The sequence below is a fragment of the Protopterus annectens genome, chromosome 2.part1 (assembly GCF_019279795.1).
Source record: "Protopterus annectens isolate FY-2018-M chromosome 2.part1, PAN1.0, whole genome shotgun sequence".
Lineage (NCBI taxonomy): Eukaryota > Metazoa > Chordata > Ceratodontiformes > Protopteridae > Protopterus > Protopterus annectens.
The window spans coordinates 1,597,532,845-1,597,556,645 of record NC_056729.1 but is presented as its reverse complement, the minus strand read 5'-3'; the positions used below and the strand labels follow the sequence as shown (position 1 = coordinate 1,597,556,645).

Here is a 23,801-nt window from a genome sequence, read left to right as displayed (position 1 = left end):
AACACTACAGCAGCTTTTTCCCATGTTGGGCAAGGAAGCATGGCTAGTAACGTTGAACCTCGAGGAGGCATACCTGTATGTCCCTATCAGACAAAGTTGCAGAAGATACCTCCGTTTCATTGCAGGTTCAACCCATTACCAATTCTCTGCACTGCCCTTTGGCTTATCTACTGCGCCCAGAGTCTTCACAAAATGCTTGGCACCAGTAATTGCATACTGCAGACAAAGAGGAATTCAAATATACCCATACCTGGACGACTGCCTCATCCAAGCAGAAAGCAAGGACATTCTATTACATCATCTGGCTTTTGTGAAACATCTACTAAATTGCCTGGGGTACACAGTAAACGAAAAGAAGTCAAAACTAGTACCCTCACAAAATATGACATTCCTGGGTGCCAGCTTGAAAACAACGGCCCAGAAGGCTTATCTGACACCAGACAAAGAACAACTGACCCAATATTTCAAAACAATGGCAACAAAGGCCCAATTAACTGCAAGAAAAATTCTGCAGACCTTGGGCTTCATGGCATCTTGCATACTACTAATACCATTTGCAAAGCTGCATATGAGGAAATTACAGTGGTACCTAAAAAGCGTATGGTCTCAACACAACCACAGCTTGGACACAATGATATCTCTCATTCCCTGCCTACAACAGGAGTTTCTATGATGGTCACAGGCATGTCACCTCAGCAAGGGTCAGCCTTTCACCTTGCCCCCAGCCAGGCAAACTATCACAACAGATGCATCAGATTACGCCTGGGGGGCTCACATGGCAGGACAGTGCGTTCAGGGCGTATGGACTGCAGATCAAAGGAATCTGCACATCAATCAAAAAGAGATGCTAGCTGGACAGAAAGCTCTGACAGCCTTCAAGAATCTATTACATCCAGGACAACTGACAAAGACGGACAACACCACAGTAATGTGGTACATAAACAAACAAAGGGGTACACACTCCTACCCTCTATGCAGGCAAGCAATGACCTTGTGGAACACAGCTCTGGCTTACCAAGTTCAGTTACAAGCTCAATTCCTGCCAGGACAGAAGAATACATTGGCAGACGACCTCAGCAGAAACATCATGGATCCCCACGAGTGGAAACTAGATCCACAAGTATTTACAATGATAACTCAAAAATGGGACCTTCCAGACATAGACCTGTTTGCCAGCCCTCAAAACTATCAACTAACAACATTTTCACCATCAAGCGTGGAAAGTGGACGCACTCTCTTTCAGTTGGAAAAACCTGACAGTATATGCCTTCCCTCCATTGCCTCTCCTCACAAAGGTACTTCTGAAAGTCAAAAAGGAGAGACCTCGACTGATTCTCATAGCCCCAGACTGGCCACGGCAGCACTGGTACCCGCTATTGAGGAATATGGCCCACGGCCCACCATGGATATTACCACAAATTTCCCATTTACTCACACAACAAAACAATCAGATTCTTCACAGCCAACTCAAAACCTTAAATCTGGCTGCATGGCAGATCAACTAAGCATCCAACCAGCTCCTCTTTCCCAAGCAGTTATGGATGTTATTCTGGAAGCTAGGAGGCCAAGCACCAGGAAGGCTTATTCGGACAAATGGAAAAGGTTTTGTGCCTGGAACCAATCTAAAGGCCAAGACACAGTTCAGCCTCACATTCTTCACATTCTACAGTATTTAACTGAGATGTTGCACAAAGGACTTTCTTTCTCCTCCATTAAAATCCACGCTTCAGCTATTTCAGCCCATTACAAGATGGATCCACCCTTATTTTCGCATCCACTTCTAAGGCAGTTCCTCAGAGGGGCAAAAAACATTAGACCACCCAGGAGAGCACCTACACCAACATGGGACCTCAATTTTGTTCTGGAAAAACTAACGCTACCTCCCTTTGAACCAGCTTTCTCTGCAGATCTTCAGTACCTATCATGGAAGACTGCCCTGCTGCTAGCAATAACTTCAGCTAGAAGAGTCTCAGAGCTACAGGCACTAATGGCAGTGGAACCTTTTCTCATTTTTCATCCAAGACAGGGTTTCTCTACGAACTAATCCTTCCTTTATGCCTAAGGTGGATGTTCTTCAAGGATGCATCTGCAGTCATAACAAATGGGTTGTCCTGTCGTCAGGCAGCCCTTCGGTCGGCCGTATTCCAAAGTCTGGGTCCGGCTTCGGCTGATGTCGCACTTCACCCGACGTCATCTCTGCTGGTCTTCGGGTATAAAGGCATCAGCCGACGCCATTTTCCTCAGTCTTTCTTGCAGCGCCAAGCAGAAGCTGTTCGCAAGTGCCGGTCGGTCAGATCCAGAGATTACTACTACCGAATACTACTTCGAAGACTTCTAAAAAGCTAAGTACCCCGTTGGGGACTCTTTCTTGCTTCAGCCGATGTCAGAAAAAGTCAATAACTGTTTAACTTGTGGGAAACAAATACCTCATAAAGATTTCCACTCTTACTGCCTGCCTTGCTTAGGCCCAGACCACGACGTAGCAGCCTGTTCGGCCTGTGCTTCCTTCAACCGACGAACGCTTAGGCGTCGGTCGGAGTTTGCTGAACAGTTTTTCGGCTCAGATTTTGCGTACATTATGCCGTCGGATCCTCCGACTACCCAAATTGTTAAAAAACGCAAAGAAAAAGACCGACACTCGCGGTCCGCGGTTTCGGCCAAAACCACGGTTAAGCAAGCCGCGAGTGTCTCAGTTTCGGCCGAAACCGAGAAAACCGGTCAATCTTCAGCCGAATCCATGACTACTACTGAGGCTCCTGCTACCTTAGTTGAATCGGCCTCAGAAGATTTTGCCTACTACTGTGGTTCCTAGTGATTTATCAGACACCATTCCTTTGGATGTCTCTACCCCAGCACGTGGTGCTGCTAGGCCTCCTGCAGCCATGTCTATTAAGGCCTTTGCCAGGGCTAAAGCAGCCAAAACTGTTAAATCAGTGCCTGTTAAGCCCCCCTCACACAGGCCCACTTCTAGTTCACAAATGCTTACTCTGGCAGAGGATTTAATATCCTTAATTAGGGGATCCCAATCTCACCCAGACAGGGCCTCTCAGCCCCAGAAAAGAGACCTAGAGCAGAGCCCCCGAGCCAGTGTCCTCTGATGATTCTTGGATGACTCAGACATTACAGATCAGCCAGAGGCTCCTTTTCTACTTATGAAGATTCCGATGCTGAGGAATCCATTCCATCCGCCTCTCCACCAGAGGAATTTTCCTTTGGGGAAACCTTACATGCCATGAGAGAACAATTCCAATGGCAGGGACAAGATTTCTCAGATTCCAGTAAAGGCTTAGGACATTTCTGCACTTACCACAACATAGGCCCTTAGCTATACCTCCAGTACTGCCTGTTGTGGATGATGCATTTAATGATGTTTGCACTGCTCCTGATACTTTACCTCCAGCCCCTGCCAAACCAGATAGATTTTACAGGGTGCCAGACACTCATCACCACCTATACAAGGCCCCACTTGCAGATCCTGAGACTATATCCCAGGGGCCTAAGGCAGTAGCCTCGACCTCAGCAAAAACCCTATTCCTTCTGAAAGGGAATCCAGGTCCTTAGAGAGATGGGGGAAAAAAGTTTACACCTCTGCTACTCTCTCAGCTAGAGCTTTAAACTGTCAGTTTCATATGATCCAATACCAAGAGTTTATGCTTGATCAGTTAACTAAGAAGCTGTCCACTGATGACTCCTTAGATAAGAAATATGTTTTAGAAATGGTGAATAACATTCAGCAGGTTAGTAACCATTCTTTAAAATGTGGCTATAATGCACTGGAGGCTTCATTTAGATCAGCCATGACTGGCACAGTGATAAGAAGGCATGCATGGTTGAAAGAACAGGTCTTGCCGGATCATGTTAAAGCAAAGCTGTTAGATGCTCCTATGGATAAGGCCAGTCTATTTGGTACACCTGCTCAGCAAGTAATGAAGAAAATGGAAGAGAAGGCAAAATCTGTACAAACAGTTAAGGATTTCTTACAGGTTCAGCCCCCAAGGTTTAGCAGGAACTGGCCTGCCAAAAATTGGTCATTTCCAGACTCCTCAAAATCTCAAAGAGGCAGGAATAGACGCTCTAGAGGCAGAAATCAATCCAGAGGAGGTGCCTACAGAGGACGACAGTGGCAAGGCAATAACCGAGGCACAGACACAACCACTGCCACTGCAACAGGACAGTCACAGTGACTTGGCTCTGACACCGCCTACCAGGGAGCAAATAACAGCACCTTTAGGTGGAAAGTTAGCCTTATTTTCGAAAAATTGGCACTATATCACAAAAGACAAGTGGATTTTGCAAACCATAGACCAAGGCTACAGGTTCCACTTCCACACCTTACCAGTAAAAAGAGGAATGCCAAACCTACCTCCAAATCAAAAAACAGAAGCTCTAAAGCAGATAGCGCAATTAACAAAGATAAGAGCTGTGGAAAGAGTACCAATGACAGAACAGGGCAAAGGATTCTACTCCAGACTCTTCCTAGTACCAAGAAAAGAGAAAAGTTCGAGACCTATTCTCGACCTGTCCGTCTTAAACACATACATCATTGTCCCAAAATTCAAAATGCTGACCCTACAGCAACTTCTTCCCATGCTGGGCAAGGAGTGTTGACTGGTAACTCTAGATCTCAAGGAGGCATACCTGCACGTCCCCATACGACCAAATTGCAGAAGATACCTCCGATTTCTTGCAGGATCAGAGCATTATCAATTCTCAGCATTGCCCTTTGGCTTATCTACTGCGCCCAGAGTATTCACAAAATGCCTGGCATCAGTAATCGCTCACTGCAGGCTACAGGGAATCCAAATTTATCCATACCTGGACGACTGCCTGTTACAAGCGGACAACAAAAGCAAGCTGACAACAGATTTACAAAGAGTCATTTGCTTACTACAAGCCCTGGGATACACAGTCAATTTACAAAAGTCAAGACTGATACCATCCCAAACAAGAACATTCTTGGGTGCGGAATTGGACACAGCAAAACAAATGGCATTCCTAACTGCAGAAAACAAAACAACTCCTCTTTACTTCTTGGCATTAACAAAGCAGAACAAACTAACAGCAAGAAAAGTACTGCAGGCCTTGGGCTTCATGGCATCATGCATAATCTTGGTCCCACATGCCAGACTGCATATGAGAAAGCTACAGTGGTACCTAAAGAATTTATGGTCTCAACACAGGCACAGCTTAGAAACCGAAATCCCACTAATCCCATGCCTGAAACAGGAGTTCCTATGGTGGGCTCAAGCATGCCAGTCAAACCCAGGCTTGCCCTTCCACAACTCTCAAGCAAGCCAAACCATCACAACGGACGCCTCAGACCTAGGCTGGGGGGCGCACATGTTGGACAAATGCATACAAGGATTGTGGACTCCAGACCAGCTGCACCTGCACATAAACCAAAAAGAAATGCTGGCAGTAAAACTAGCAATCCAGAAATTCAGACCATTCCTCAAAGAAGGCCATTTAATGATAAGGACAGACAACACCACAGTCATGTGGTACATCAACAAACAGGGTGGTACTCATTCATACCCCCCTATGCAGAATGACTCTGGACCTTTGGAATATGGCCCTGAGCTACAACATCCAGTTACAGGCAATATTTGTGCCGGGAAAAGAAAACACCCTAACAGAACCACCTCGGATGCTCACGAATGGATGCTACACCCGGACATCTTCAAGGCCATCACAAAGAAATGGGGAATACCACAAATAGACCTATTCGCATCCCCACTCAATCACCAGCTCAAAAAATTCTGCACAAGGACATACCACCCACTTGCATGGAAGGTGGACTCTCTATCCTTCAGTTGGAAAGGCCTGACAGCATATGCATTTCCACCTCTTCCTTTGATGCACAAGGCACTACTGAAAATCAAAGAGGAACGCCCAAGGATAATCCTGATAGCTCCGAATTGGCCAAGACAACACTGGTATCCATTGCTGAGGAGCATGTCTCAGGGGAGAATGTGGTCAATACCCTGATGCCTTTGATGTTAACTCAGAACAACTACAACATCATGCACCCAAACCTAAAACCTTGCAACTGACTGCCTGGAACATCACATAGCAGCAACTAACCCAGACCTATCCCAAAGGGTTAAAGACATTATCCTTGAAGCCCGCAGACCTTCAACCAGAAGGAACTATGCAGGAAAATGGAAAAGATTTGTCATTTGGAGTACTGAAAGAGGAAAAGATGTGTCGAACATAGATATTGCTAACATCCTGGAGTACTTGGCAGAGCTTCTACATACAGGCCTGTCCTATTCCTTCATCAAGATACATGCATCAGCTATTTCAGCAGAATACAGCTTCGATCCACCTGTCTTTTCGCATCCTCTACTCAGGCAGTTCCTCAGAGGGATCAAGAATGTAAAACCTCCTAGGAATCCACCACTACCAGCATGGGACTTGAACTTTGTGCTAGAAAAATTGACACTCCCTCCATTTGAACCAGCAGCAACAGTAGATCTTCAACACCTATCATGGAAAACTGCTTTCCTACTGGCAATTACTTCAGCAAGGAGGGTTTCGGAACTACAGGCCGTAATGGCAGTACAACCCTTCCTAATCTTCCATCAAGATAGGGTGTCCATGAGAACTAATCCTACATTTATGCCTAAGGTGGTATCCAGAGTGTCTTTAAACCAGGCAATCCACCTACCTACCTTCTTTCCCAATCCACAGAACAGGGGGGAAAGACTGCTGCATACCTTGGATGTACATAGACAGTTACGCTACTACCTGGACAGAACCAAAGGTGACATAAAAACTGACCAGCTTTTAGTAGCCTATGCAACAGGAAGGGAAGGAAAAGCAATTTCCAAACAGACAATCTCCAAATGGATAGGAAATTGCATAAGATTCTGTTACTCCTACCACGGAAAACCAATTCCACAGAACATAAGACCTCATTCTACAAGGGCTACAGCCACTACCACAGCTTTCTTACGAGGAGTGGCAACCAAGGACATTATTGAGGCGGCTACTTGGACCTCCGTGCATACATTTGCCAAGCATTATAATTTACCTCTATACTCGAGATCCCGAGCAGGGTTTGCCACTGCTGTACTGCAAGGGATCCTAACTACACCATAATTCTTCTTCCTCCTCCCCTAGTTGGCTATGGTATTCTACCCATTTGTTATGACTGCAGATGCATCCTTGAAGGACATAGTACAGTTTTGTACCTACCATAAATGTAGATGTCCAAACAGGATAGCATCTGCAGTCAGGATTACCCACCCTCCTTCCCCTCTGTGGTACTCCTAGGGTATTTAACCTCCTAATAGCTAGCTGGGGGGGGGGGGGAGTCTCTTATGGTGTATTTGTTTGTATATATGTACATACATTGTTATTTTTTGTGTTTGCCTTCTACTTTTTTGGAAACATTGGCATTTATCCAAAATTTAGCTTACCAAGAGGGCAACTGGCATCTGGGGCAAGAAACACTGAGGAAAATGGCGTCGGCTGATGCCTTTATACCCGAAGACCAGCAGAGATGACGTCGGGTGAAGTGCGACATCAGCCGAAGCCGGACCCAGACTTTGGAATCTGGTCGATCAAGGGCTGCCTGACGACAGGACAACCCATTTGTTATGACTGCAGATGCTATCCTGTTCGGACATCTACATTTATGGTAGGTACAAAACTGTACTTTTCCAGTGTGGCTTTAAATCAAACCATCCACTTACCCTTCTTCTTCCCAAATCCACAGAACAAAGGTGAGAGACTCCTGCATTCCTTGGACATTCACAGGCAACTTCGTTACTACTTGGACAAAACTAAGGCTTTCAGAAAATCTGACCAACTGTTTGTATCCTATGCTACAGCTTCTCAAGGGAAGGCTATATCAAAGCAAACCATTTCCAAATGGATAGGTCATTGCATACATTTTTGCTACACCCATCATGGAAAACCAGTTCCTGCTACCATTAGGCCCCACTCTACCAGGGCAACAGCTACTTCTACCGCCTTTCTCAGGGGGGTTCCAACCAAGGAGATTTTGGAAGCTGCAACTTGGAGTTCAGTACACACCTTTACCAAACACTATCACTTACCACTTTACTCTAAGACCAGGGCGGGCTTCGCCACTGCAGTTCTGCAGGGCCTTATAGCCTCCTGTAACCCTCTATGATACCTCCACCCATCCTTAGCTTTGGGATTCAACCCAAGTGTGATGACTGCTGCAGGGTAACACGATGAACATAGTACAGTTTTGTACCTCCCTCCATCCCCTCTGACCTACTGGCTAAATCTCTTCAATACCTTCCTGATGTATTTGCTTATAGCTGAAGGGATTTTGTGTTAGTGCAAGTTTACTCAATTTGGTACTAATTACTGACCACCTTTTTGGGGGCACCTGACATCTGGGGCAAGAAAAAACTGAAGAAAATGGTGTTGGTTGCATTATATATACCCCTGGCGCACTGACGTCAGGGAAGAAGCGACAGCAACCGACGCCGGACCAAGACTTTGGAATTCCAGCTGACTGCGGGACCGCCTGACGACAGGATAACCCAAGTGTGATGACTGCAGCAGGGTGTACACTCGAACATCTACATTTATGGTAGGTACAAAACTGTACTTTATCTGCAAGAAAAATTCTGCAGGCTTTGGGCTTCATGGCATCCTGCATTCTACTAATTTCATATGCAAGACTGCATATGAGAAAACTTCAATGGTATTTAAAAAGTGTTTGGACTCAACATTGCAACAGCCTGGAAGCAATTATTACCCTCATTCCCTGCCTGCAACAGGAGTTTTAATGGTGGGCAAAAGCCTGTCCCCTCAACACGGGACAGCCATTCACCATACCTACACCCAGGCAGACATTGACAACAGATGCATCAGATTATGTCTGGGGGGTCCATATGGCAGGAAGATGTATTCAGGGTACATGCTCCACAAGTCAAATGCATCTACATATCAATCAAAAAGAGATGCTAGCTGTACAGATTGCCCTGACAACCTTCAAGGATCTACTTCATCCAGGACAACTACTGATAAAGACGGACAATACTACAGTCATGTGGTACATAAACAAGCAGGGGGGCACACATTCCTAGCCCCTCTGCAGACTAGCCATAAACCTGTGGGACACAGCATTGACTTACCAAGTATATCTGCAAGCACAATTCCTGCAGACGAACTAAGCAGAAACCTATTGGATCCACAAGTATTCAGCATGATAACAAAGAACTGGGGATGCCCGGACATAGACCTATTTGCCTCCCCTCACAACTGCCAACTACAGAAATTCTGCACAATGCCTTATCACAAGCAAGCATGGAAAGTGGATGCTCTTTCTTTCAGCTGGAAAAACCTAACAGTATATGCCTTTCCTCCTCTGCCTCTCCTTCCCAAGGTACTCCTCAAGGTCAGACAAGAGAAGCCAAAAATGATGCTGATTGCCCCAGACTGGCCCCACCAGCACTGGTACCCAATCCTAAAGAGCTTGTCTTAATGCCCAGCTTGGACATTACCTCAAATTCCTCACTTATTGACCCGAAAAGTCAGTCAGATACTGCACAGCCAACTCAGGACCTTAAATCTGGCAGCATGGTGGATAATGTAGCCATTCAAGACACACCTCTCTCACTAAAGCAGTGATGGATGTTATTTTGGAGGCCAGGAGGCCTAGGACCTGAAAATCATATGCAGAAAAATGGAAGAGATTCTGTGTTTGGAACCAGGCACAAGGCATTGACACGATTGTTCCAAATATTCCTCAGATTTTGCAATACTTAACTGAGATGCTGGATAAAGGCCTTTCCTTTTCATCAATTAAAATTTATGCCTCTGCCATTTCAGCTCATTACAATACAGAACCACCATTTTGTCTCATCCATTACTAAGGCAGTACCTCAGAGGGGCCAAAAACATAAGACCTCCAAGAAGAGCCCCAGTACCTGCATGGGACCTCAACTATGTCTTGGAAAAACTCACACTGCCTCCGTTTGAGCCAGCCTCTGCAGCTGATATAAAATTCTTATCCTGAAAAACAGCTCTGCTCCTAGCAATAACCTCCGCTAGACGAGTCTGAGTTACAGGCACTCATGGTGGAACCTTTTATTATTTTCCATCATGACAGGGTTTCTCTGAGGACAAACCCTACATTTATGCCTAAGGTAGTGTCCAGTGTGGCCCTTAACCAAACATTTAATTTGCCTACCTTTTACCCAAACCCACAGAATAAGGGTCAGAGACTTCTGCATTCTTTGGACATTCACAGGCAGCTGCGCTTCTACTTCGACTGAACCAAAGCTTTCAGAAAGACTGAACAACTTCTAGTGGCATATGCTCCAGGATCACAAGGAAAGCCTATCTCAAAACAGACTATTTCAAAGTGGATAGGCCACTGCATTCGTTTCTGCTATTCACAGCATGGCAAATCAGTCCCTAAGGGCATTAGGCCACATTCAACCAGAGCAGCAACCACTTCAGCAGTCTTCTGCAGAGGAGTACCAACCAAAGACATTTTAGAGGCTGCTACTTGGAGTTCAGTGCACACCTTTACAAAGCACTATCATCTGCCACTCTACTCTAAATCCAGGGCAGGCTTTGTCACTGCAGTTCTGCATGGCCTGATAGCCTCTCTTAATCCTATTTAGCACCAGCCTCCCAACCTTAGCTTTGGGATTCAACCCAATTGTAATGACTGCAACAGTGCAACACAATGAACATAGTACACTTGTGTACTTATCATAAATGTAGATGTTCGAGTGTATTCACTGTTGCAGTCCAGGTTACTCTCCCACCATCCCCCTTTTCTTTGCTGGGACTTATTTGTACTTCTCTATTTTATACAACCTATGTGGTGTATTTGCTTGTAGATGAAGGAAAAGTTGTTATTTCTGTATGCATGCTTATTGGCATGATTTAGCCTACCATTTTAGGGGCCCCTGACATCTGGGGCAAGAAAAACTGAAGAAAATGGCGTTGGCTGCATCTTTTATACCCCTGGCGCATTGATGTCAGGGAAGAGGCGACAGCAACCAACGCCGGACCTAGACTTTGGAACTCAGGCCGACTGCGGGTAGCCTGCCAGCTGGATAACCCAATTGTAATGACTGCAACAGTGAATACACTTGAACATCTTCATTTATAATAGGTACACAACTGTACTTTTTGGAATGGCTCAGTCAGAGCCCAGACCTTAATCCAATAGAAAATATGTGGGTTGACCTGAAGAGGGCTGTGAACAAGAGATGCCCTCACAATCTGACAGATTTGGAGTGCTTTTGCAAGGAAGAGTGGGCAAATATTGCCAAGACAAGATGTGCCATGCTGATGGACTCCTATCAAAGAAGACTGAATGTTGTAATTAAATCCAAAAGGTGCTTCATCAAAGTATTAGTTTAAGGGTGTGCATACTTCTGCAACCAGCGTACTGTACAGTTTTTATTTTTTCTATTTTTTTTCCCAACAGATCTGTTTGTTTTTCAATTGAATTGTACAGGTTATAGGTCACATTAAAAGTGAAATGATTTATTGTGGTCTCATTTTTATATGACAAAAACATGGCATCTGGAGTAGGGACTTCATTTGTCAGCAACCTGTGGGTCTTGGATCCGATATCGGATCCGAGCCGGCAACTATTTATACAGCTATGGATCCGAGCTCCTAGCTCCTCCCCTACTGTTGTCCCTACTGTTATTGGAGCTGTTTGTATATCCTTCTCCAAAATTGCTCTCATTTCAGCCTGCAAATCCTGGTATTTTGTGACTTTGTGTCTCTCTGTATGTAAGCGTAATCCGTGGGTGTAGCAACCTCTTTGCTCAGTGCTACTTTTGCCTTTTCCTTTCCTGGACTACTAAATCTGTTTTTCTTGCATTTTTTGAATTGTTGGTAATGGGTGATCTCTTGAGATACAACCTTCATCATTTTCTACAGTGTGTAGTGGTTCATGGTTCCAATGCATCTGAACTACTTCACTAGTGTAATGTTTGCACAGTCCCAGTATGACAATCTTGTCACTTTATTGTGCCTTTCAGTATACAGGCCTGCCATGAGTGTGTGTCATCCACCAACAAGATATGTGACAGTGCCCCCCCCCCCCAGAATCTGCATTTGCTGTTTCTCCCGAATGTTCAATGGGCTTTATAACCTAACACATACATATTTAACTTATCTTGGGCTGTCATTAATAACCTTCAGTCTTGTGGTTTCAGTTCACCTCTCCTTAAGTATTCCTGCATCAAATCCTGATCAACATGATGTTCACTTGCCACAATATTTATGCCTTTTCCACATTTCTTTTGCCATCATCCGATCATTTTCCTTGTATTCTTTCATTATTTTTTTGGCATTTTTAGTTGCTATCTCATTTTTGTGTACTCCTGGTTTGATTTCCACTCATGTTTGATACCAGTGTGCTTCTGCTAAATTAAGGAGGGAAGTCATGTTAGACTTCTCCTCATGTTTTAAAACTTTCACTATTCAATCTGATGATGTCAGCAGGTATGTATTCAGTCCCATGATTGCAGATCTCTAAATGCAATCAAATTTGAGGAGGATCATAACTGCTTCAGAACTAGTAATATATAATATTGGTATATACTAATTTATATATATCATTTGATAAGCTTGAAGTCTTAAGTCACACAATCTTAAACTAATAGGCTGCCTGAATGTTTAGGTATTGTTCTTTAACATTTCTCACTTTGGACCTATACTAATGCTTTCTGAGGCATCGTTGAGAGATGGGCATGTTAAAGAACAGTACTTAAAGGAACATTTCAGGTGGCCATACTAGGTTAAAGATGTGTAATTTAAAGCATATGGTAAAGATTTACCATTATTAAAGGGAACACCAGTACAGATTCTCGGGTCTATATTGCAAGATCGAAACTTTAGGTAATTGAATAACTAAATATTGATCTTGTAATATCGAAAGCCAAAAACCTCTAACGGCCGATGTAACACAGGGAAACTTTTCCCTTGGCCATTATGTGGATTATGCCGTTTTCTCCAGTGTGGAGCAATCTCAGAGTTGGTATATTTAGTTAGGGGGATGTGGTGGGCAAAGCCCTCCACTTATTTTGGGATCATGTGGCCAAAGTAAATGTTTCCCTGCGTTAAATCAGCCGTTCGAGGTTTTTGGCTTTCGATATTTAGTTATTCGATTAAAGTTTCGACCTTGTAATATAGACCCCAGATTCTCATACAAGTTAGTTCTTTCCCATTCCTTGCTGGGCTCTTGCTTGACCACCAGACTTGCATGCTTTTGATTACCTGACCCATGTTAGATGCCGTCAGAAGCTTATCCCTAGTGAGTGAATGTGATACTACTACTCAACTTTTTATCCACAGGGGCTTTTAAGTGGTGACTGTAGACATATCTGGTCTCCTTTGGCAGGTTAGGTTGCAGATTTTTGGGAACTTTGGTCCCCACATATTTTCTTCTAAGAGACTCCTGCTGCTGAGCACTATATGGTCATCCATTTAAGTTAAGGAAGTCTTTCTGATGTGTGCGACATAAAAAGAGCTCCATGTTTAGTGTACATGTTAACAGCTCATGTTGCCTGTTGAATGTACAGATCCAAATCTTCTGTCAGTGTTAACTGAGAAACTGTGTCCAGTTTGAGGGCACTAAAATGAGTGCAAAGGTAGGGCAACATAGCTTTGCATTACGTGCTGAATGCAGGCTGCTTAATTGAAGCAGAAAGCTCAGACAGGCTAAACAGTTACAGCCTACATATGAAAAATACATGTGTGAGGAGAGGCTGTATTGTAAGCGTATAATATGAGCTGAGTGGAAGGGTCTGGAGCTGTCAATGGACAAGATGTTATGGTGTAATTTGTGAGACATAGAAGTGTGTGTGTGTGTGTGTGTGTGTGTGTGGGTGCGTGCGTGCACTGTTTGAGATTCAGGAAAGTGAGTGCACAAAGGTAGTGGTGCTTTTCTGATGGACAGTATTTCCCTGATGCAACTCGGGAAACAAACGAAGGCTCAAGGACACAAAGTCTCCAAAGCGAAAAAAAAGTAAAAACAGGTTTATTACTTTGCAACTAAACAGTATGATACAAAAATAAACAGTTAAGCACTTCAGACCTACAACAGTAGCACAAGTGCTCACTTTAATACAGACCCACATGGTGGTTTCAAAAAACATTAACCAGTGATATTGCATGTAATTAAGTATTACTGCATAAGCAGCTATACATTTTTGTTCTTTACAGTTTTTCACAGTTGCTGTTTTTGTGTGTGACTTGTTGCTGATGTCATGTGTCCAAGCTTAATTACAATTACAATTGTCCCTATTGATGAAGTACGGGAAGGGAACTACAACTCTTCCCAGAGTCAAGGTATTAGGGCTCAAAGTAGTGTTTCAAACAACCTATATGACCAGTCTTCTTTTTCCAACAACTGCCAAAACCATCGACCCAGGTACAACACGAGGACGAAAGGAGTCAAGAAGTAGGTAACCAAGTGGGACAAATAACTATTAAACCTACCATTCTGTTTAATAGAAAAGGTAATTTTAAAATTTATAACTTTTCTGACTATGACATTGACCCTAGGCTGTGTGAAGTTTTTAACGGGTCTAACTTTTGTTCCAGATTACCACTTTAGACATCCTGATACATTAATTGATCTAAAACATTTCACCCGTAAACTCAATTTAAACTTGATGTTGGTGAGAACAGTTCTGTTAACAACAGCCTGAGAGTGTACAGTACCTTCAACCCACCAATGCACCCATTGTTGGGTGTTTTTGAACATTTATGTGAGTTTGACCGTAGCTACTTGCAAAGAAACAACAAGAATAGTGTTGGTACACTAAACGTGGATGCTGGAGAGAGGGATATCCTGAGTTTAACCAAAAGTCTTCCTATCTGTTTTTTTAAAACCAGACAAGGGAGTTGGACTAGTAGTTATGAATTTAAGTGGCTACAATTCAAGAATGTGTCTGGTCTTGGAAAGTGGTATTTATGCTGAATCCAGTGTCAGTGAGATAAATGGGGCCTATAAAAAGGTTCATTGTTTCTTAAATGATTTAGTCGTCGAAGGTATGATAGGCATGGACATATTCAATTACTTGTCTACACCTAGCCCTAAAATACCAACATTATTTGGGTTGCAGAAATTGCACAAAGACCAAAAAAATCCACCCATGAGGGCCTTAGTCAACTCCCGGGGGTCTATCGCATACGCAAGTGTGAAGTACATTGCTTCTGTCTTGAAGTATGTCGAAAAAGAACAAGTTTGCAGGGACTCATGAGCATTTCTAACGTCCATTAACAGCATTGAATATGATGAATCTTTAATGTTCTTAACAGTAGACGTTGACTTATATTACTCTATTCCCCATGAGGAAGGTATTGAGGGGGTAGTCGAGAGACTATTAGTGCATGGGGCCAACAGTAGAGAAATTAGGTTATTTCAAGAAATCATGGAAGTTATTCTGACTAACAACTTTGTAATGTTCGACAATACGATTTACAAACAACAAATTGGTGTGGCTATGGGTTCACCATGTGGGGGGAGCTATGCTTACTTGGTGCTGGCTAGCTGGGAACATAAAAACATTCTTTCGGATAATGAGTGGTCTGACAGAATAAAGATGTACACAAGATTTTTGGATGACATTTTTATACTGTTTAAGGGTACTGTATCAAAAGCCCAGAGTTTTGTGCAACATCTTAACAGCAGCACCAGTTTTTTCAAGTTCACCCACACATATCATGAGAATTCCATTACGTATTTAGACATTGAGTTAAAAAAGAACATAGAAGAACAGTGCTATGTAGCCAGGATCTACCGTAAACCCACATATTCTAACACCATGCTTCACTACACAAGTTGCCATCCTATACATCAGAAAAGATCTGTACTTAAAGGACAACTTGTCCGTGCAGCAAGGATGGTGACTGAAGTGACTTTCCTTGAAGAATGTGAGACACTTAAAGTTATGTTTCTAAAGAGAGTTACCCAGACACACATTGGTCCTTGATTTAGTAAATGAAGTCATAAACAAAAGGAGAGAAGGGTTTTATAAACCACTTCTTAGACCTATTATTAGGTCAGTCACCTCAGAAGAGGATGTGAACTTGGAAGTATCCACTAACACAAATCACGATTGCACACAAACAGTAGGTGTAGCCACTAGAAAGATTTCAAGTAGTTTTGTCACCTCATTTTGTTTGGAAGTCAAAGCAATTGAGGTTATGTTTAAAAGAAACTGTAGCATCTTCATGATGGAACCAGATGTGTTGGAGAAGTTGGGTTATTCACCATCTTTTATTTACAGGAAGAGCAGGAACTTGAAACAGATCTTAGAAATGGAACCCCAGACCTGTATTAGATCTGGTGGTACATTTAAGTGTGAAAACTGTAACTACTGCAGATATATAGCAACAGGGACAGAATTCACAGCAGGTTCCTTTAAGGTAAAAACTAAGGGTAGGTTTAACTGTAACTCTAAATCCGTTGTCTACCTGGCTAGTTGTGTAGCCTGTCCAGCATATTATGTTGGTAAGACAGATAGAAAACTAAGAGAGAGGATTTATGAGCACACATACCATATTAGAAAAAAAGTCACCTTCTAACACATTGGCAAGGCATTGTGCTGAACACCCAACACCACTTTCACTTATGATTTGTCAGGTTACTGTTAATCTAAAAGGGGGTCCTTATCATCTAATTTTGGAAAGACAGGAGTTGATTTGGCAACTGCGTCTCAACTCGTATAACCCCCCAGGTTTGAATGAAGTCACTTCCATTGCCTGTATTCTGAAATTAAAGAGCCTAATGCGCTAGACAAGTCTTTTGTCTAACTAAGTCTTTTGAACAGCTCTATTTGTAGTTGAGTAAAAGAATGCAGATTTTTCGCTTCATGTTGTAAATCTTTTAAAAATGTGTCTCATCTTTACATCTAAGCTTGCTTCACCATTGTTGGTGATTTGTGAAAGCATTACAGTTTAATCGATCAACACTGGTTAAAGTTGAAATTGCAGTCTCTTATTTCATTTTATTTTATTTTGAGTGCAGCATTATTTTAGTCCACTTGGAGCGCTCTTGTAACTCATAACAATGTGTATATAAAAATTTACATTTATATATATATATATAGGTTCATAGGTTCATACTAGGCTATCTGCCCGAGGGCATTTACAAGCCTAGCCCATAGTTTTGTGGCTTACGCCACCCCTTTAGTATGGGGAACTATACCCATTATTTTGCTGTGCCTCTGTCGAGCAGTGGCACTGAGGTAACTATATATACATTCTATAGTTTTTTTCATCATTTTTTATCACATATTTTGAATTACACTGTCCACCTAAATACAGTGATTTAATGTCTTTATTTGTGCACAAAAGCAGCTATACATTTTTGTTCTTTGCAGTTTTTCACAGTTGCTGTTTTTATATTTGACTTGTTGCTGATGTCATGTGTCCAAGCTTAATTACTTTTGCAATACCATTGGTTAATGTTTTTTGAAACCACCATGTGGTCTGTATTAAAGTGAGCACTTGTGCTACTGTTGTAGGTCTGAAGAAGTCTTCTAAATTAAGACGAAAAGCACTTAACCATTTATTTTTGTATCATACTGTTTAGTTGCAAAGTAATAAACCTGTTTTTACTTTTTTTTTTTGCTTTGGAGACTTTGTGTCCTTGAGCCTTCGTTTGTTTCTTGAGTTGCAGTTTGGATTTGTTTGTTTGGATTACACAGTATTTCCATGATGGAAGATACCAGTGAGGCAGATAATGTTAGGCTATGACACACAGATTTGAGGATGAAAGCAGAGACATCTGCAGTCATACAAAATGTAGTCCTAAAGAAGCAGCTGGTCTGTCTTATCACTGTGCATCAAATCAGAGTCAATGAATCCTTTTGTAACCAGGACAGCCTGTCAAAATATGTTGATAGAATGGTTTGTCCCTTAATGCAGAAATCCTTGGATGTGCAGGAAATGGAGAAAGTAAATACTAAAATTCCTATAATGTTTGGTACTCTGAGCAAGAACCATAGAGACTGTAATGTGGAGTGTTGAGAAGACAGAGAGAGAGCATGTATTTTGTTCAACAAAGCCAGAATTTCCACACACACAATATATATAGCAAGAGCAAGAAAGGAATGAAAAATATTTGCATAAAAACTGTTAAAAGCTACAGGTAATGATTTAATATCCTTTCTGCAAAAGACCAGAGCAAAACGTTACCTAGGTAAAGAAACGGGCTGCCTGAAAAAGGATGTGACTGATAATGTGCTACAAGAACAGAAATGGTATTACTGAGGAAGTGCTACAAGAACATAAACTAGGGTATTGAAAGTTATATGGGAGAAACATGGACATAAGAATAGAAAAGAGATCTAATGGGGTTCAGTATTTATTCCGAGATTAAGGCCATACTGCTCAGCGGGGAAAATGCAGTACCAAAGATGTCTGAAGACAAATATCAGCAATCCCAATATGGCAAGTCTTGCAAGGGCGAGAGTAAAAACACAAAAGTGAAATGTTTAGTGATGTGGAAAAGAAGTAGAAATTGAAGTGAATAAACCAACTACAAAGTGAAAGATTTACTCTAGAAACTGTCGCCAGATGATAGCAGAGAAGACTGAACAGGTTGAGTTTGGAGATGAGAACTCGAGTGATGTCTAGGAGTTTTCTGTTGGAGACTTTCAGAAAAGTTCAGTTAGAATTGCACACCAAGGGAAGAGCAGGAAGCAAAGAGAAATGAATGATCCAAGGGAAAACCTGTTTGATTCAATAGAAGTAGTCAGAAGTATTAAGATAGATGAAAGAAAGCAGAAAGTAAGTGTGACTCAAAAAGGTTGACTGATAAAACAAATGGGCACAGTAATCGGAACTGCTAACAAAGATTCATGTGATATAACAGAAATAAATAGAATGTACTGCTGTACTACCACAAACCATAGAGTAACAAAGGAAGAGAAGAAATAGACTGCAGTGAGGTTGTAACACCAGAAATATTGCTAGTAGAAGAATACAGAAAAGGGAGTAGATAATCCAAAAACTCTTAGAAAACAGATCAGGATTTATCATACACTCGCTCCAGTATTAAACTAAAAATAGAAAAACTTAGAAGTTATATAGACAAATACAAGGAAATACAAAGGAAAAACACAAAGCAACCAATTAATTGATGAACTAAAAGGTTTTTGTAGAGGATTGGGAAGCAAAGCAGTAGTAACACCACCTAAAAAAGAAGAATTCAGTACAGTATGAAGATTCTCTTGAATGTCATAAATATGCCAAATGGATAAGAGTTAAAAGAAGCAGGAATTTTCTGAAATTCAAGCTCTGATGTGCAAAGAGCCCCTTTTATATTTCATGGAGAATGAGTGAGTTTCTGTACAAAGCTCCTCATTTGTTTTTAAAGCAGTAACAGAACTGTCACTGAAACCAGGTGTCTAGTTGCTTGTATTCTAAGTTAACCCACAACACAGAAGGATTCTTGCATGCCTTGGATTTCCATAAACAATTAAGGTGCTATTTAACAGAACCAAGGAGTTAGAGCAAGTATTTTTGTCTTTTGCAGTAAGTAAGAATGGGAAGTCAGTTTCCAAGTTAAACATGTCTAAATGATTCTCACTGCATGTTTTTTGTTAACTCCGCTCACAGTAGACCATTATAGGGAAAAGGTAGACCACAGTCTACCAGGAGCATAACAAGTGCTGTTGCCTTCATCAGGAGGTATGAATGCAAGTGCAGAGTACTTTTTGGAAGCAGTTGCGTAAAGTTTTGCTCATACCTTTTCAGTGTAATGTAGTTTGGGCATTCATTCCAGGACCAGGGCTGGAGTTGCCTCTGCTGCCTTGCAGATGTTTTGTAGACCACCTCTATATGTTGGTCAACCTTCCATACAGAACACTCTTTAAGAACCTTGCCACTGATCCATATGAATAATGAGGTACAGTTCTGTTTGGAATTTACCATAATAACAGATGCTGAATTAGGATTACCTTTGCAGAACTACTTCCTTCTGTCCCATCATCTCTTTCCTGTCTAGGGCATCCCAGGGCTTAGACTGGGTATCTTATCACTGTCTTTCTTTTCATCTTCTGTCCACCTGCTCCAAAGGGGGCTCAGATGTCTCCCTGATCAGCTTTTTCTGAGAGCCAGGTTTTTGCTTTTCCTGACTCTTTTAGAGAGTAGATCGTGCATTCTCCTACTTGTGGCCAAGAGGCATGTTCCAGTGTGCTGCTGTTCTAACAAAGAGCAATGCCACCTTTATACTGGGGAATGTGCTGAAGATGAGATGAAGTCAGTCTAGCTGGAGGGAAAGGGCTTGGAAATGGAGATTCTTGCAGGGAAGACTACAGCAGTTATCTTAGTCACACATTTACTGCTAATGTAAGTTCCTAATATGGGTATGCTTATCGTATTGAAGCAGTACAAAGCAGGTTTAAAGGTTCATTTCTTCCGTTGCAATTGCCGCTAGTTATGTTTTATAGGTTTCTTAGAGTTGACCTATGAAGTAATATGTTTCTAATTGCCAAATTCAAAGCTGTGGTGTGAAAGAGAATTCCCACATATAGTGACTTTTACAGTAAGGTCTTGTATAGTTGTACTTGTTAAGGGTGGTTTAATAAGCCGACTATGGAAATTAAAGGTTCTTTGTGGAGTTATGGGTAAAACATGCTCCCAGACTACTATTTAAAAATAGTGTATTTATTAGACTTTAACTGGCTTCATATTCTTTTGTTAAAATATTTTGTACTGTATTTTTGTCTTTTTTGCAGAATCAAAAGACCAAGAAGAGCCTCCCAAGCTAAAATGTGAACTTTGTGGCAGAGTTGATTTTGCGTACAAGTTCAAAAGATCCAAAAGGTTTTGTTCTATGGCCTGTGCAAAAAGGTAATGATCTGATTAATATTAGAGATTCCCCTGCTATGCTCTATAATGTATGAAATGTGAGTAGCTGCTAGTGCTTTTCTTGAATGTCTTGTTTGTTGATCCTTAGATAAGCTACCAGCAAGTAGTGCAAAGTGTACAACCACATGTATCTTTTGTAAACCTTCACAGAATATGCCACGACCCCTGAAGTCCTGTATCCGGCAGTGTAAAATGGAGTTTTTCCTTCCTTCGTAACTATCCTGAGGAATTTAGAAAATTGGCTTTTTTACCTTGAAGTTGTCTTCTTTGTTTTCATTTGTTTGTGCTTCTTTTGTCAATTCTTCTAGTAAACTCGGCTGTTTTATGACATATTGCAGGGAAACTAGGAAAGTGGATTTTGCAACCGGTCCATCGGAATAGTGTATACATTTCTGTCTGTGTTGTGGAGACTTGGTTCCTAAATGGTTTTGGTTAGTCAGAAAGGCAGTCAGGCTAATAAAAGTGTTCTGAATGTGCATCCTTTCCTTGGAGGATCATTGTTTGAAACAAAGCGCACTGCACTCCAGGTGGTCTTGTGTTATAGATGTGAATTGTGTGTATATGTTTGCATCACGGGGGTAAGTGGAAGTTGCATCTCCAGATAGGGGAGAAAAATATAAAAGTGCATGCAACACTTGTTGCAGAAACAGAAAAATGAGTTCAACCACGCTTTAGTGAACAGTGAAACAGATTTAATAAATTTAAGCACTTTCATCAAGTTTATAACACAGACTTCCTCAGAAACAGACAAAAAATTTAGGACAAGTAGTGCTTTTAGATTGGCTTACATCATGTGACTTGTTTGGAGGGTATTTAAATTTGTTTATAGGAGTTTCTGCTTCTGAGGAAGTCTCTGTTATAAACTTGATAAAAGGGGTTACGTTTATTAAATCTGCGTTTCATTGTTCACTAAAGCATGGTTGAACTAGTTTTTTGTTTTTGCAACAAGTGTTATGGGGTTTTATGTTCAGAGTTTAGTGATGAAAGTGCATGTCTTATTTTGAAAGAAAATACTGTTGCCTATCTTAAAGTAGTTAAGAGTTCCATTTTTTACAACCCTAAGTCACTTACATTGTCTAGTCCAAATGTGGGTTCATTTTGCTTGGTACCAGATATTTTTTGCCATTTCTAGTCCACTGAATGTGGAGTTAAATGAGACTTTTTTCAGTTTAAACTACAGTTTTTCTCCCGATCACATCATTTTTTGAATTTTTCTGCTAGTAGCAAGTCTGTGTTTATTTTAGAACTTACTTGGTAGTGGTTCTTTTTCTTCTAAGCATGAGTTCTCTTTGGAGCTTATTTATTGCACTTAGGTTTTTGCAGATATTGCTTTATCTCCTCAAATTTTGGCTGCTTTTTGTACAGTATCAGTTACTGTACTGTTTTTGAATGTTTTGAAAATTATCACAACCACTTGGATTTAGTAAGCTGATCTTAAGTTTTGTTGACAGTTCACTTTACTGGCCCTTTTTTTCTAGGCCTGTCTGATTTTTGTAAAATGTTTTAAATTCCATATGTTCATCTCCTCACCATTTCCTGAAGTTTCTTTTTTATTGCAATATTCTTCTTGTTTTGAGCTGCTGATGTGTTTTTAAGGCCTTGTTACGTTTAATTCTGGTGACTACTAAAAAACATTTAATAGATATTGCCCCCTTTACCCATCTGGAGCCAGAACAGAAGGATGTTGTATACTATAGGAAGAAGAACGTAAACTTGAAAAAGTTTACAGTTGTTAATAATACCTGTCAAGCCTTCTAGTCTGTTCTTAGCCCAGGGGGTCCTCCAGGCAGTGACGTAGCACATTACTGCAGTGTAACATCAAGTAGAGGACATTTAGTGTTGCTCTTTCTGTGGAGTTGTCTATTGTAATACAGCAATGCTCCATAGAAGCAGTTTCCACAAAGATGGCTTATTTTTAAGACTGACTACTACTATTCCACAAATAAGAATACCTCCAAATTCCACCAAAATCAATCTGTCTTGCTCCCTGTATTTTATCCCAAAGCTGAGGACAAGAGAGTAAGGGCTCTTCACTGCATGGACATACAGGCATTTCTGATTCTCTGCTAATAGCATTAAAAGCCTTGGACATTCTTACAAGATGTTTGTCTCCTTCATGCAAGGGAAATGTGACAGGTCAGTGTCCAGCAAACTCTTTCCAAGAAGATGGCCAGCTGTATTATTTTGTTATGACAGAAGTGAAAATACCAAGTCTGTACAAGTTGTAGCACATTCCATTAGAGAGGCTGCAATCACTGCAGCCTGCTTTAAGAATGTATCTGCTCAGGGTATTTGGGAAGCTGCTTGGACTTTTTACTTACCTGCTTCTGTGACTAAATGTAGCTAAACACCAAGACTGTAGTGCCTTGGGGTTGGTTATATTTCGGTGAAAATGCTTTTCATTAAATGATTGTGTGAAATTTATAGAAATGGGACAGTTGTGGTTCCTCATGTTCATAGGTTCATAGGTTCATAGGTTCATACTAGGCTATCTGCCCAAGGGCATTTATAAGCCTAGCCCATAGTTATGTGGCTTTCGCCACCCCTTTAGTTTGAATAAAAACTATGCCTATCATTTTGCTGTGCCTCTGTCAAGCAGTGACACTGAAGTAATCCCTGGGGTATATCTGCAATCTCCCATCCATTGGTCAAGATTCCTCTTGAACAAGGCCAGAGAGGTGCTCTGCCTCACATGTACCGGGATTTTGTTCCACAGCATAGGGAGTCTCTGGGTGATGAATCTGTCCCTCCAGCACGTTCTATTTATAACCGTGTCAAGGTTTAAGTCTCCTGCCCTTGTGGTTCTGAGGGATCTAGATTTTTTGAGGTGAAGCATATTCATCAAATCTGGGTTTGACATGGCCTTATATGTCAGGCACAGGTCACCTCTGAGCAAGCGGTATGAGACTGAATAGAGCTGGAGTTCTTTCAGTCGGGCAGCATAAGAC

At 41.6% G+C, this 23,801-nt stretch overlaps 1 protein-coding gene across 1 annotated transcript in view; it reads left to right on the top strand.

Annotated features, from left to right (window-relative positions):
* The window catches only part of PHC2 (polyhomeotic homolog 2), a 2,832,203-nt gene that overhangs the window by 2,739,384 nt on the left and 69,018 nt on the right, over nt 1-23,801 (top strand). The window contains 1 exon segment of the mRNA XM_044063043.1: nt 20,721-20,835. Coding sequence (XP_043918978.1) covers nt 20,721-20,835 — 115 coding nt within the window.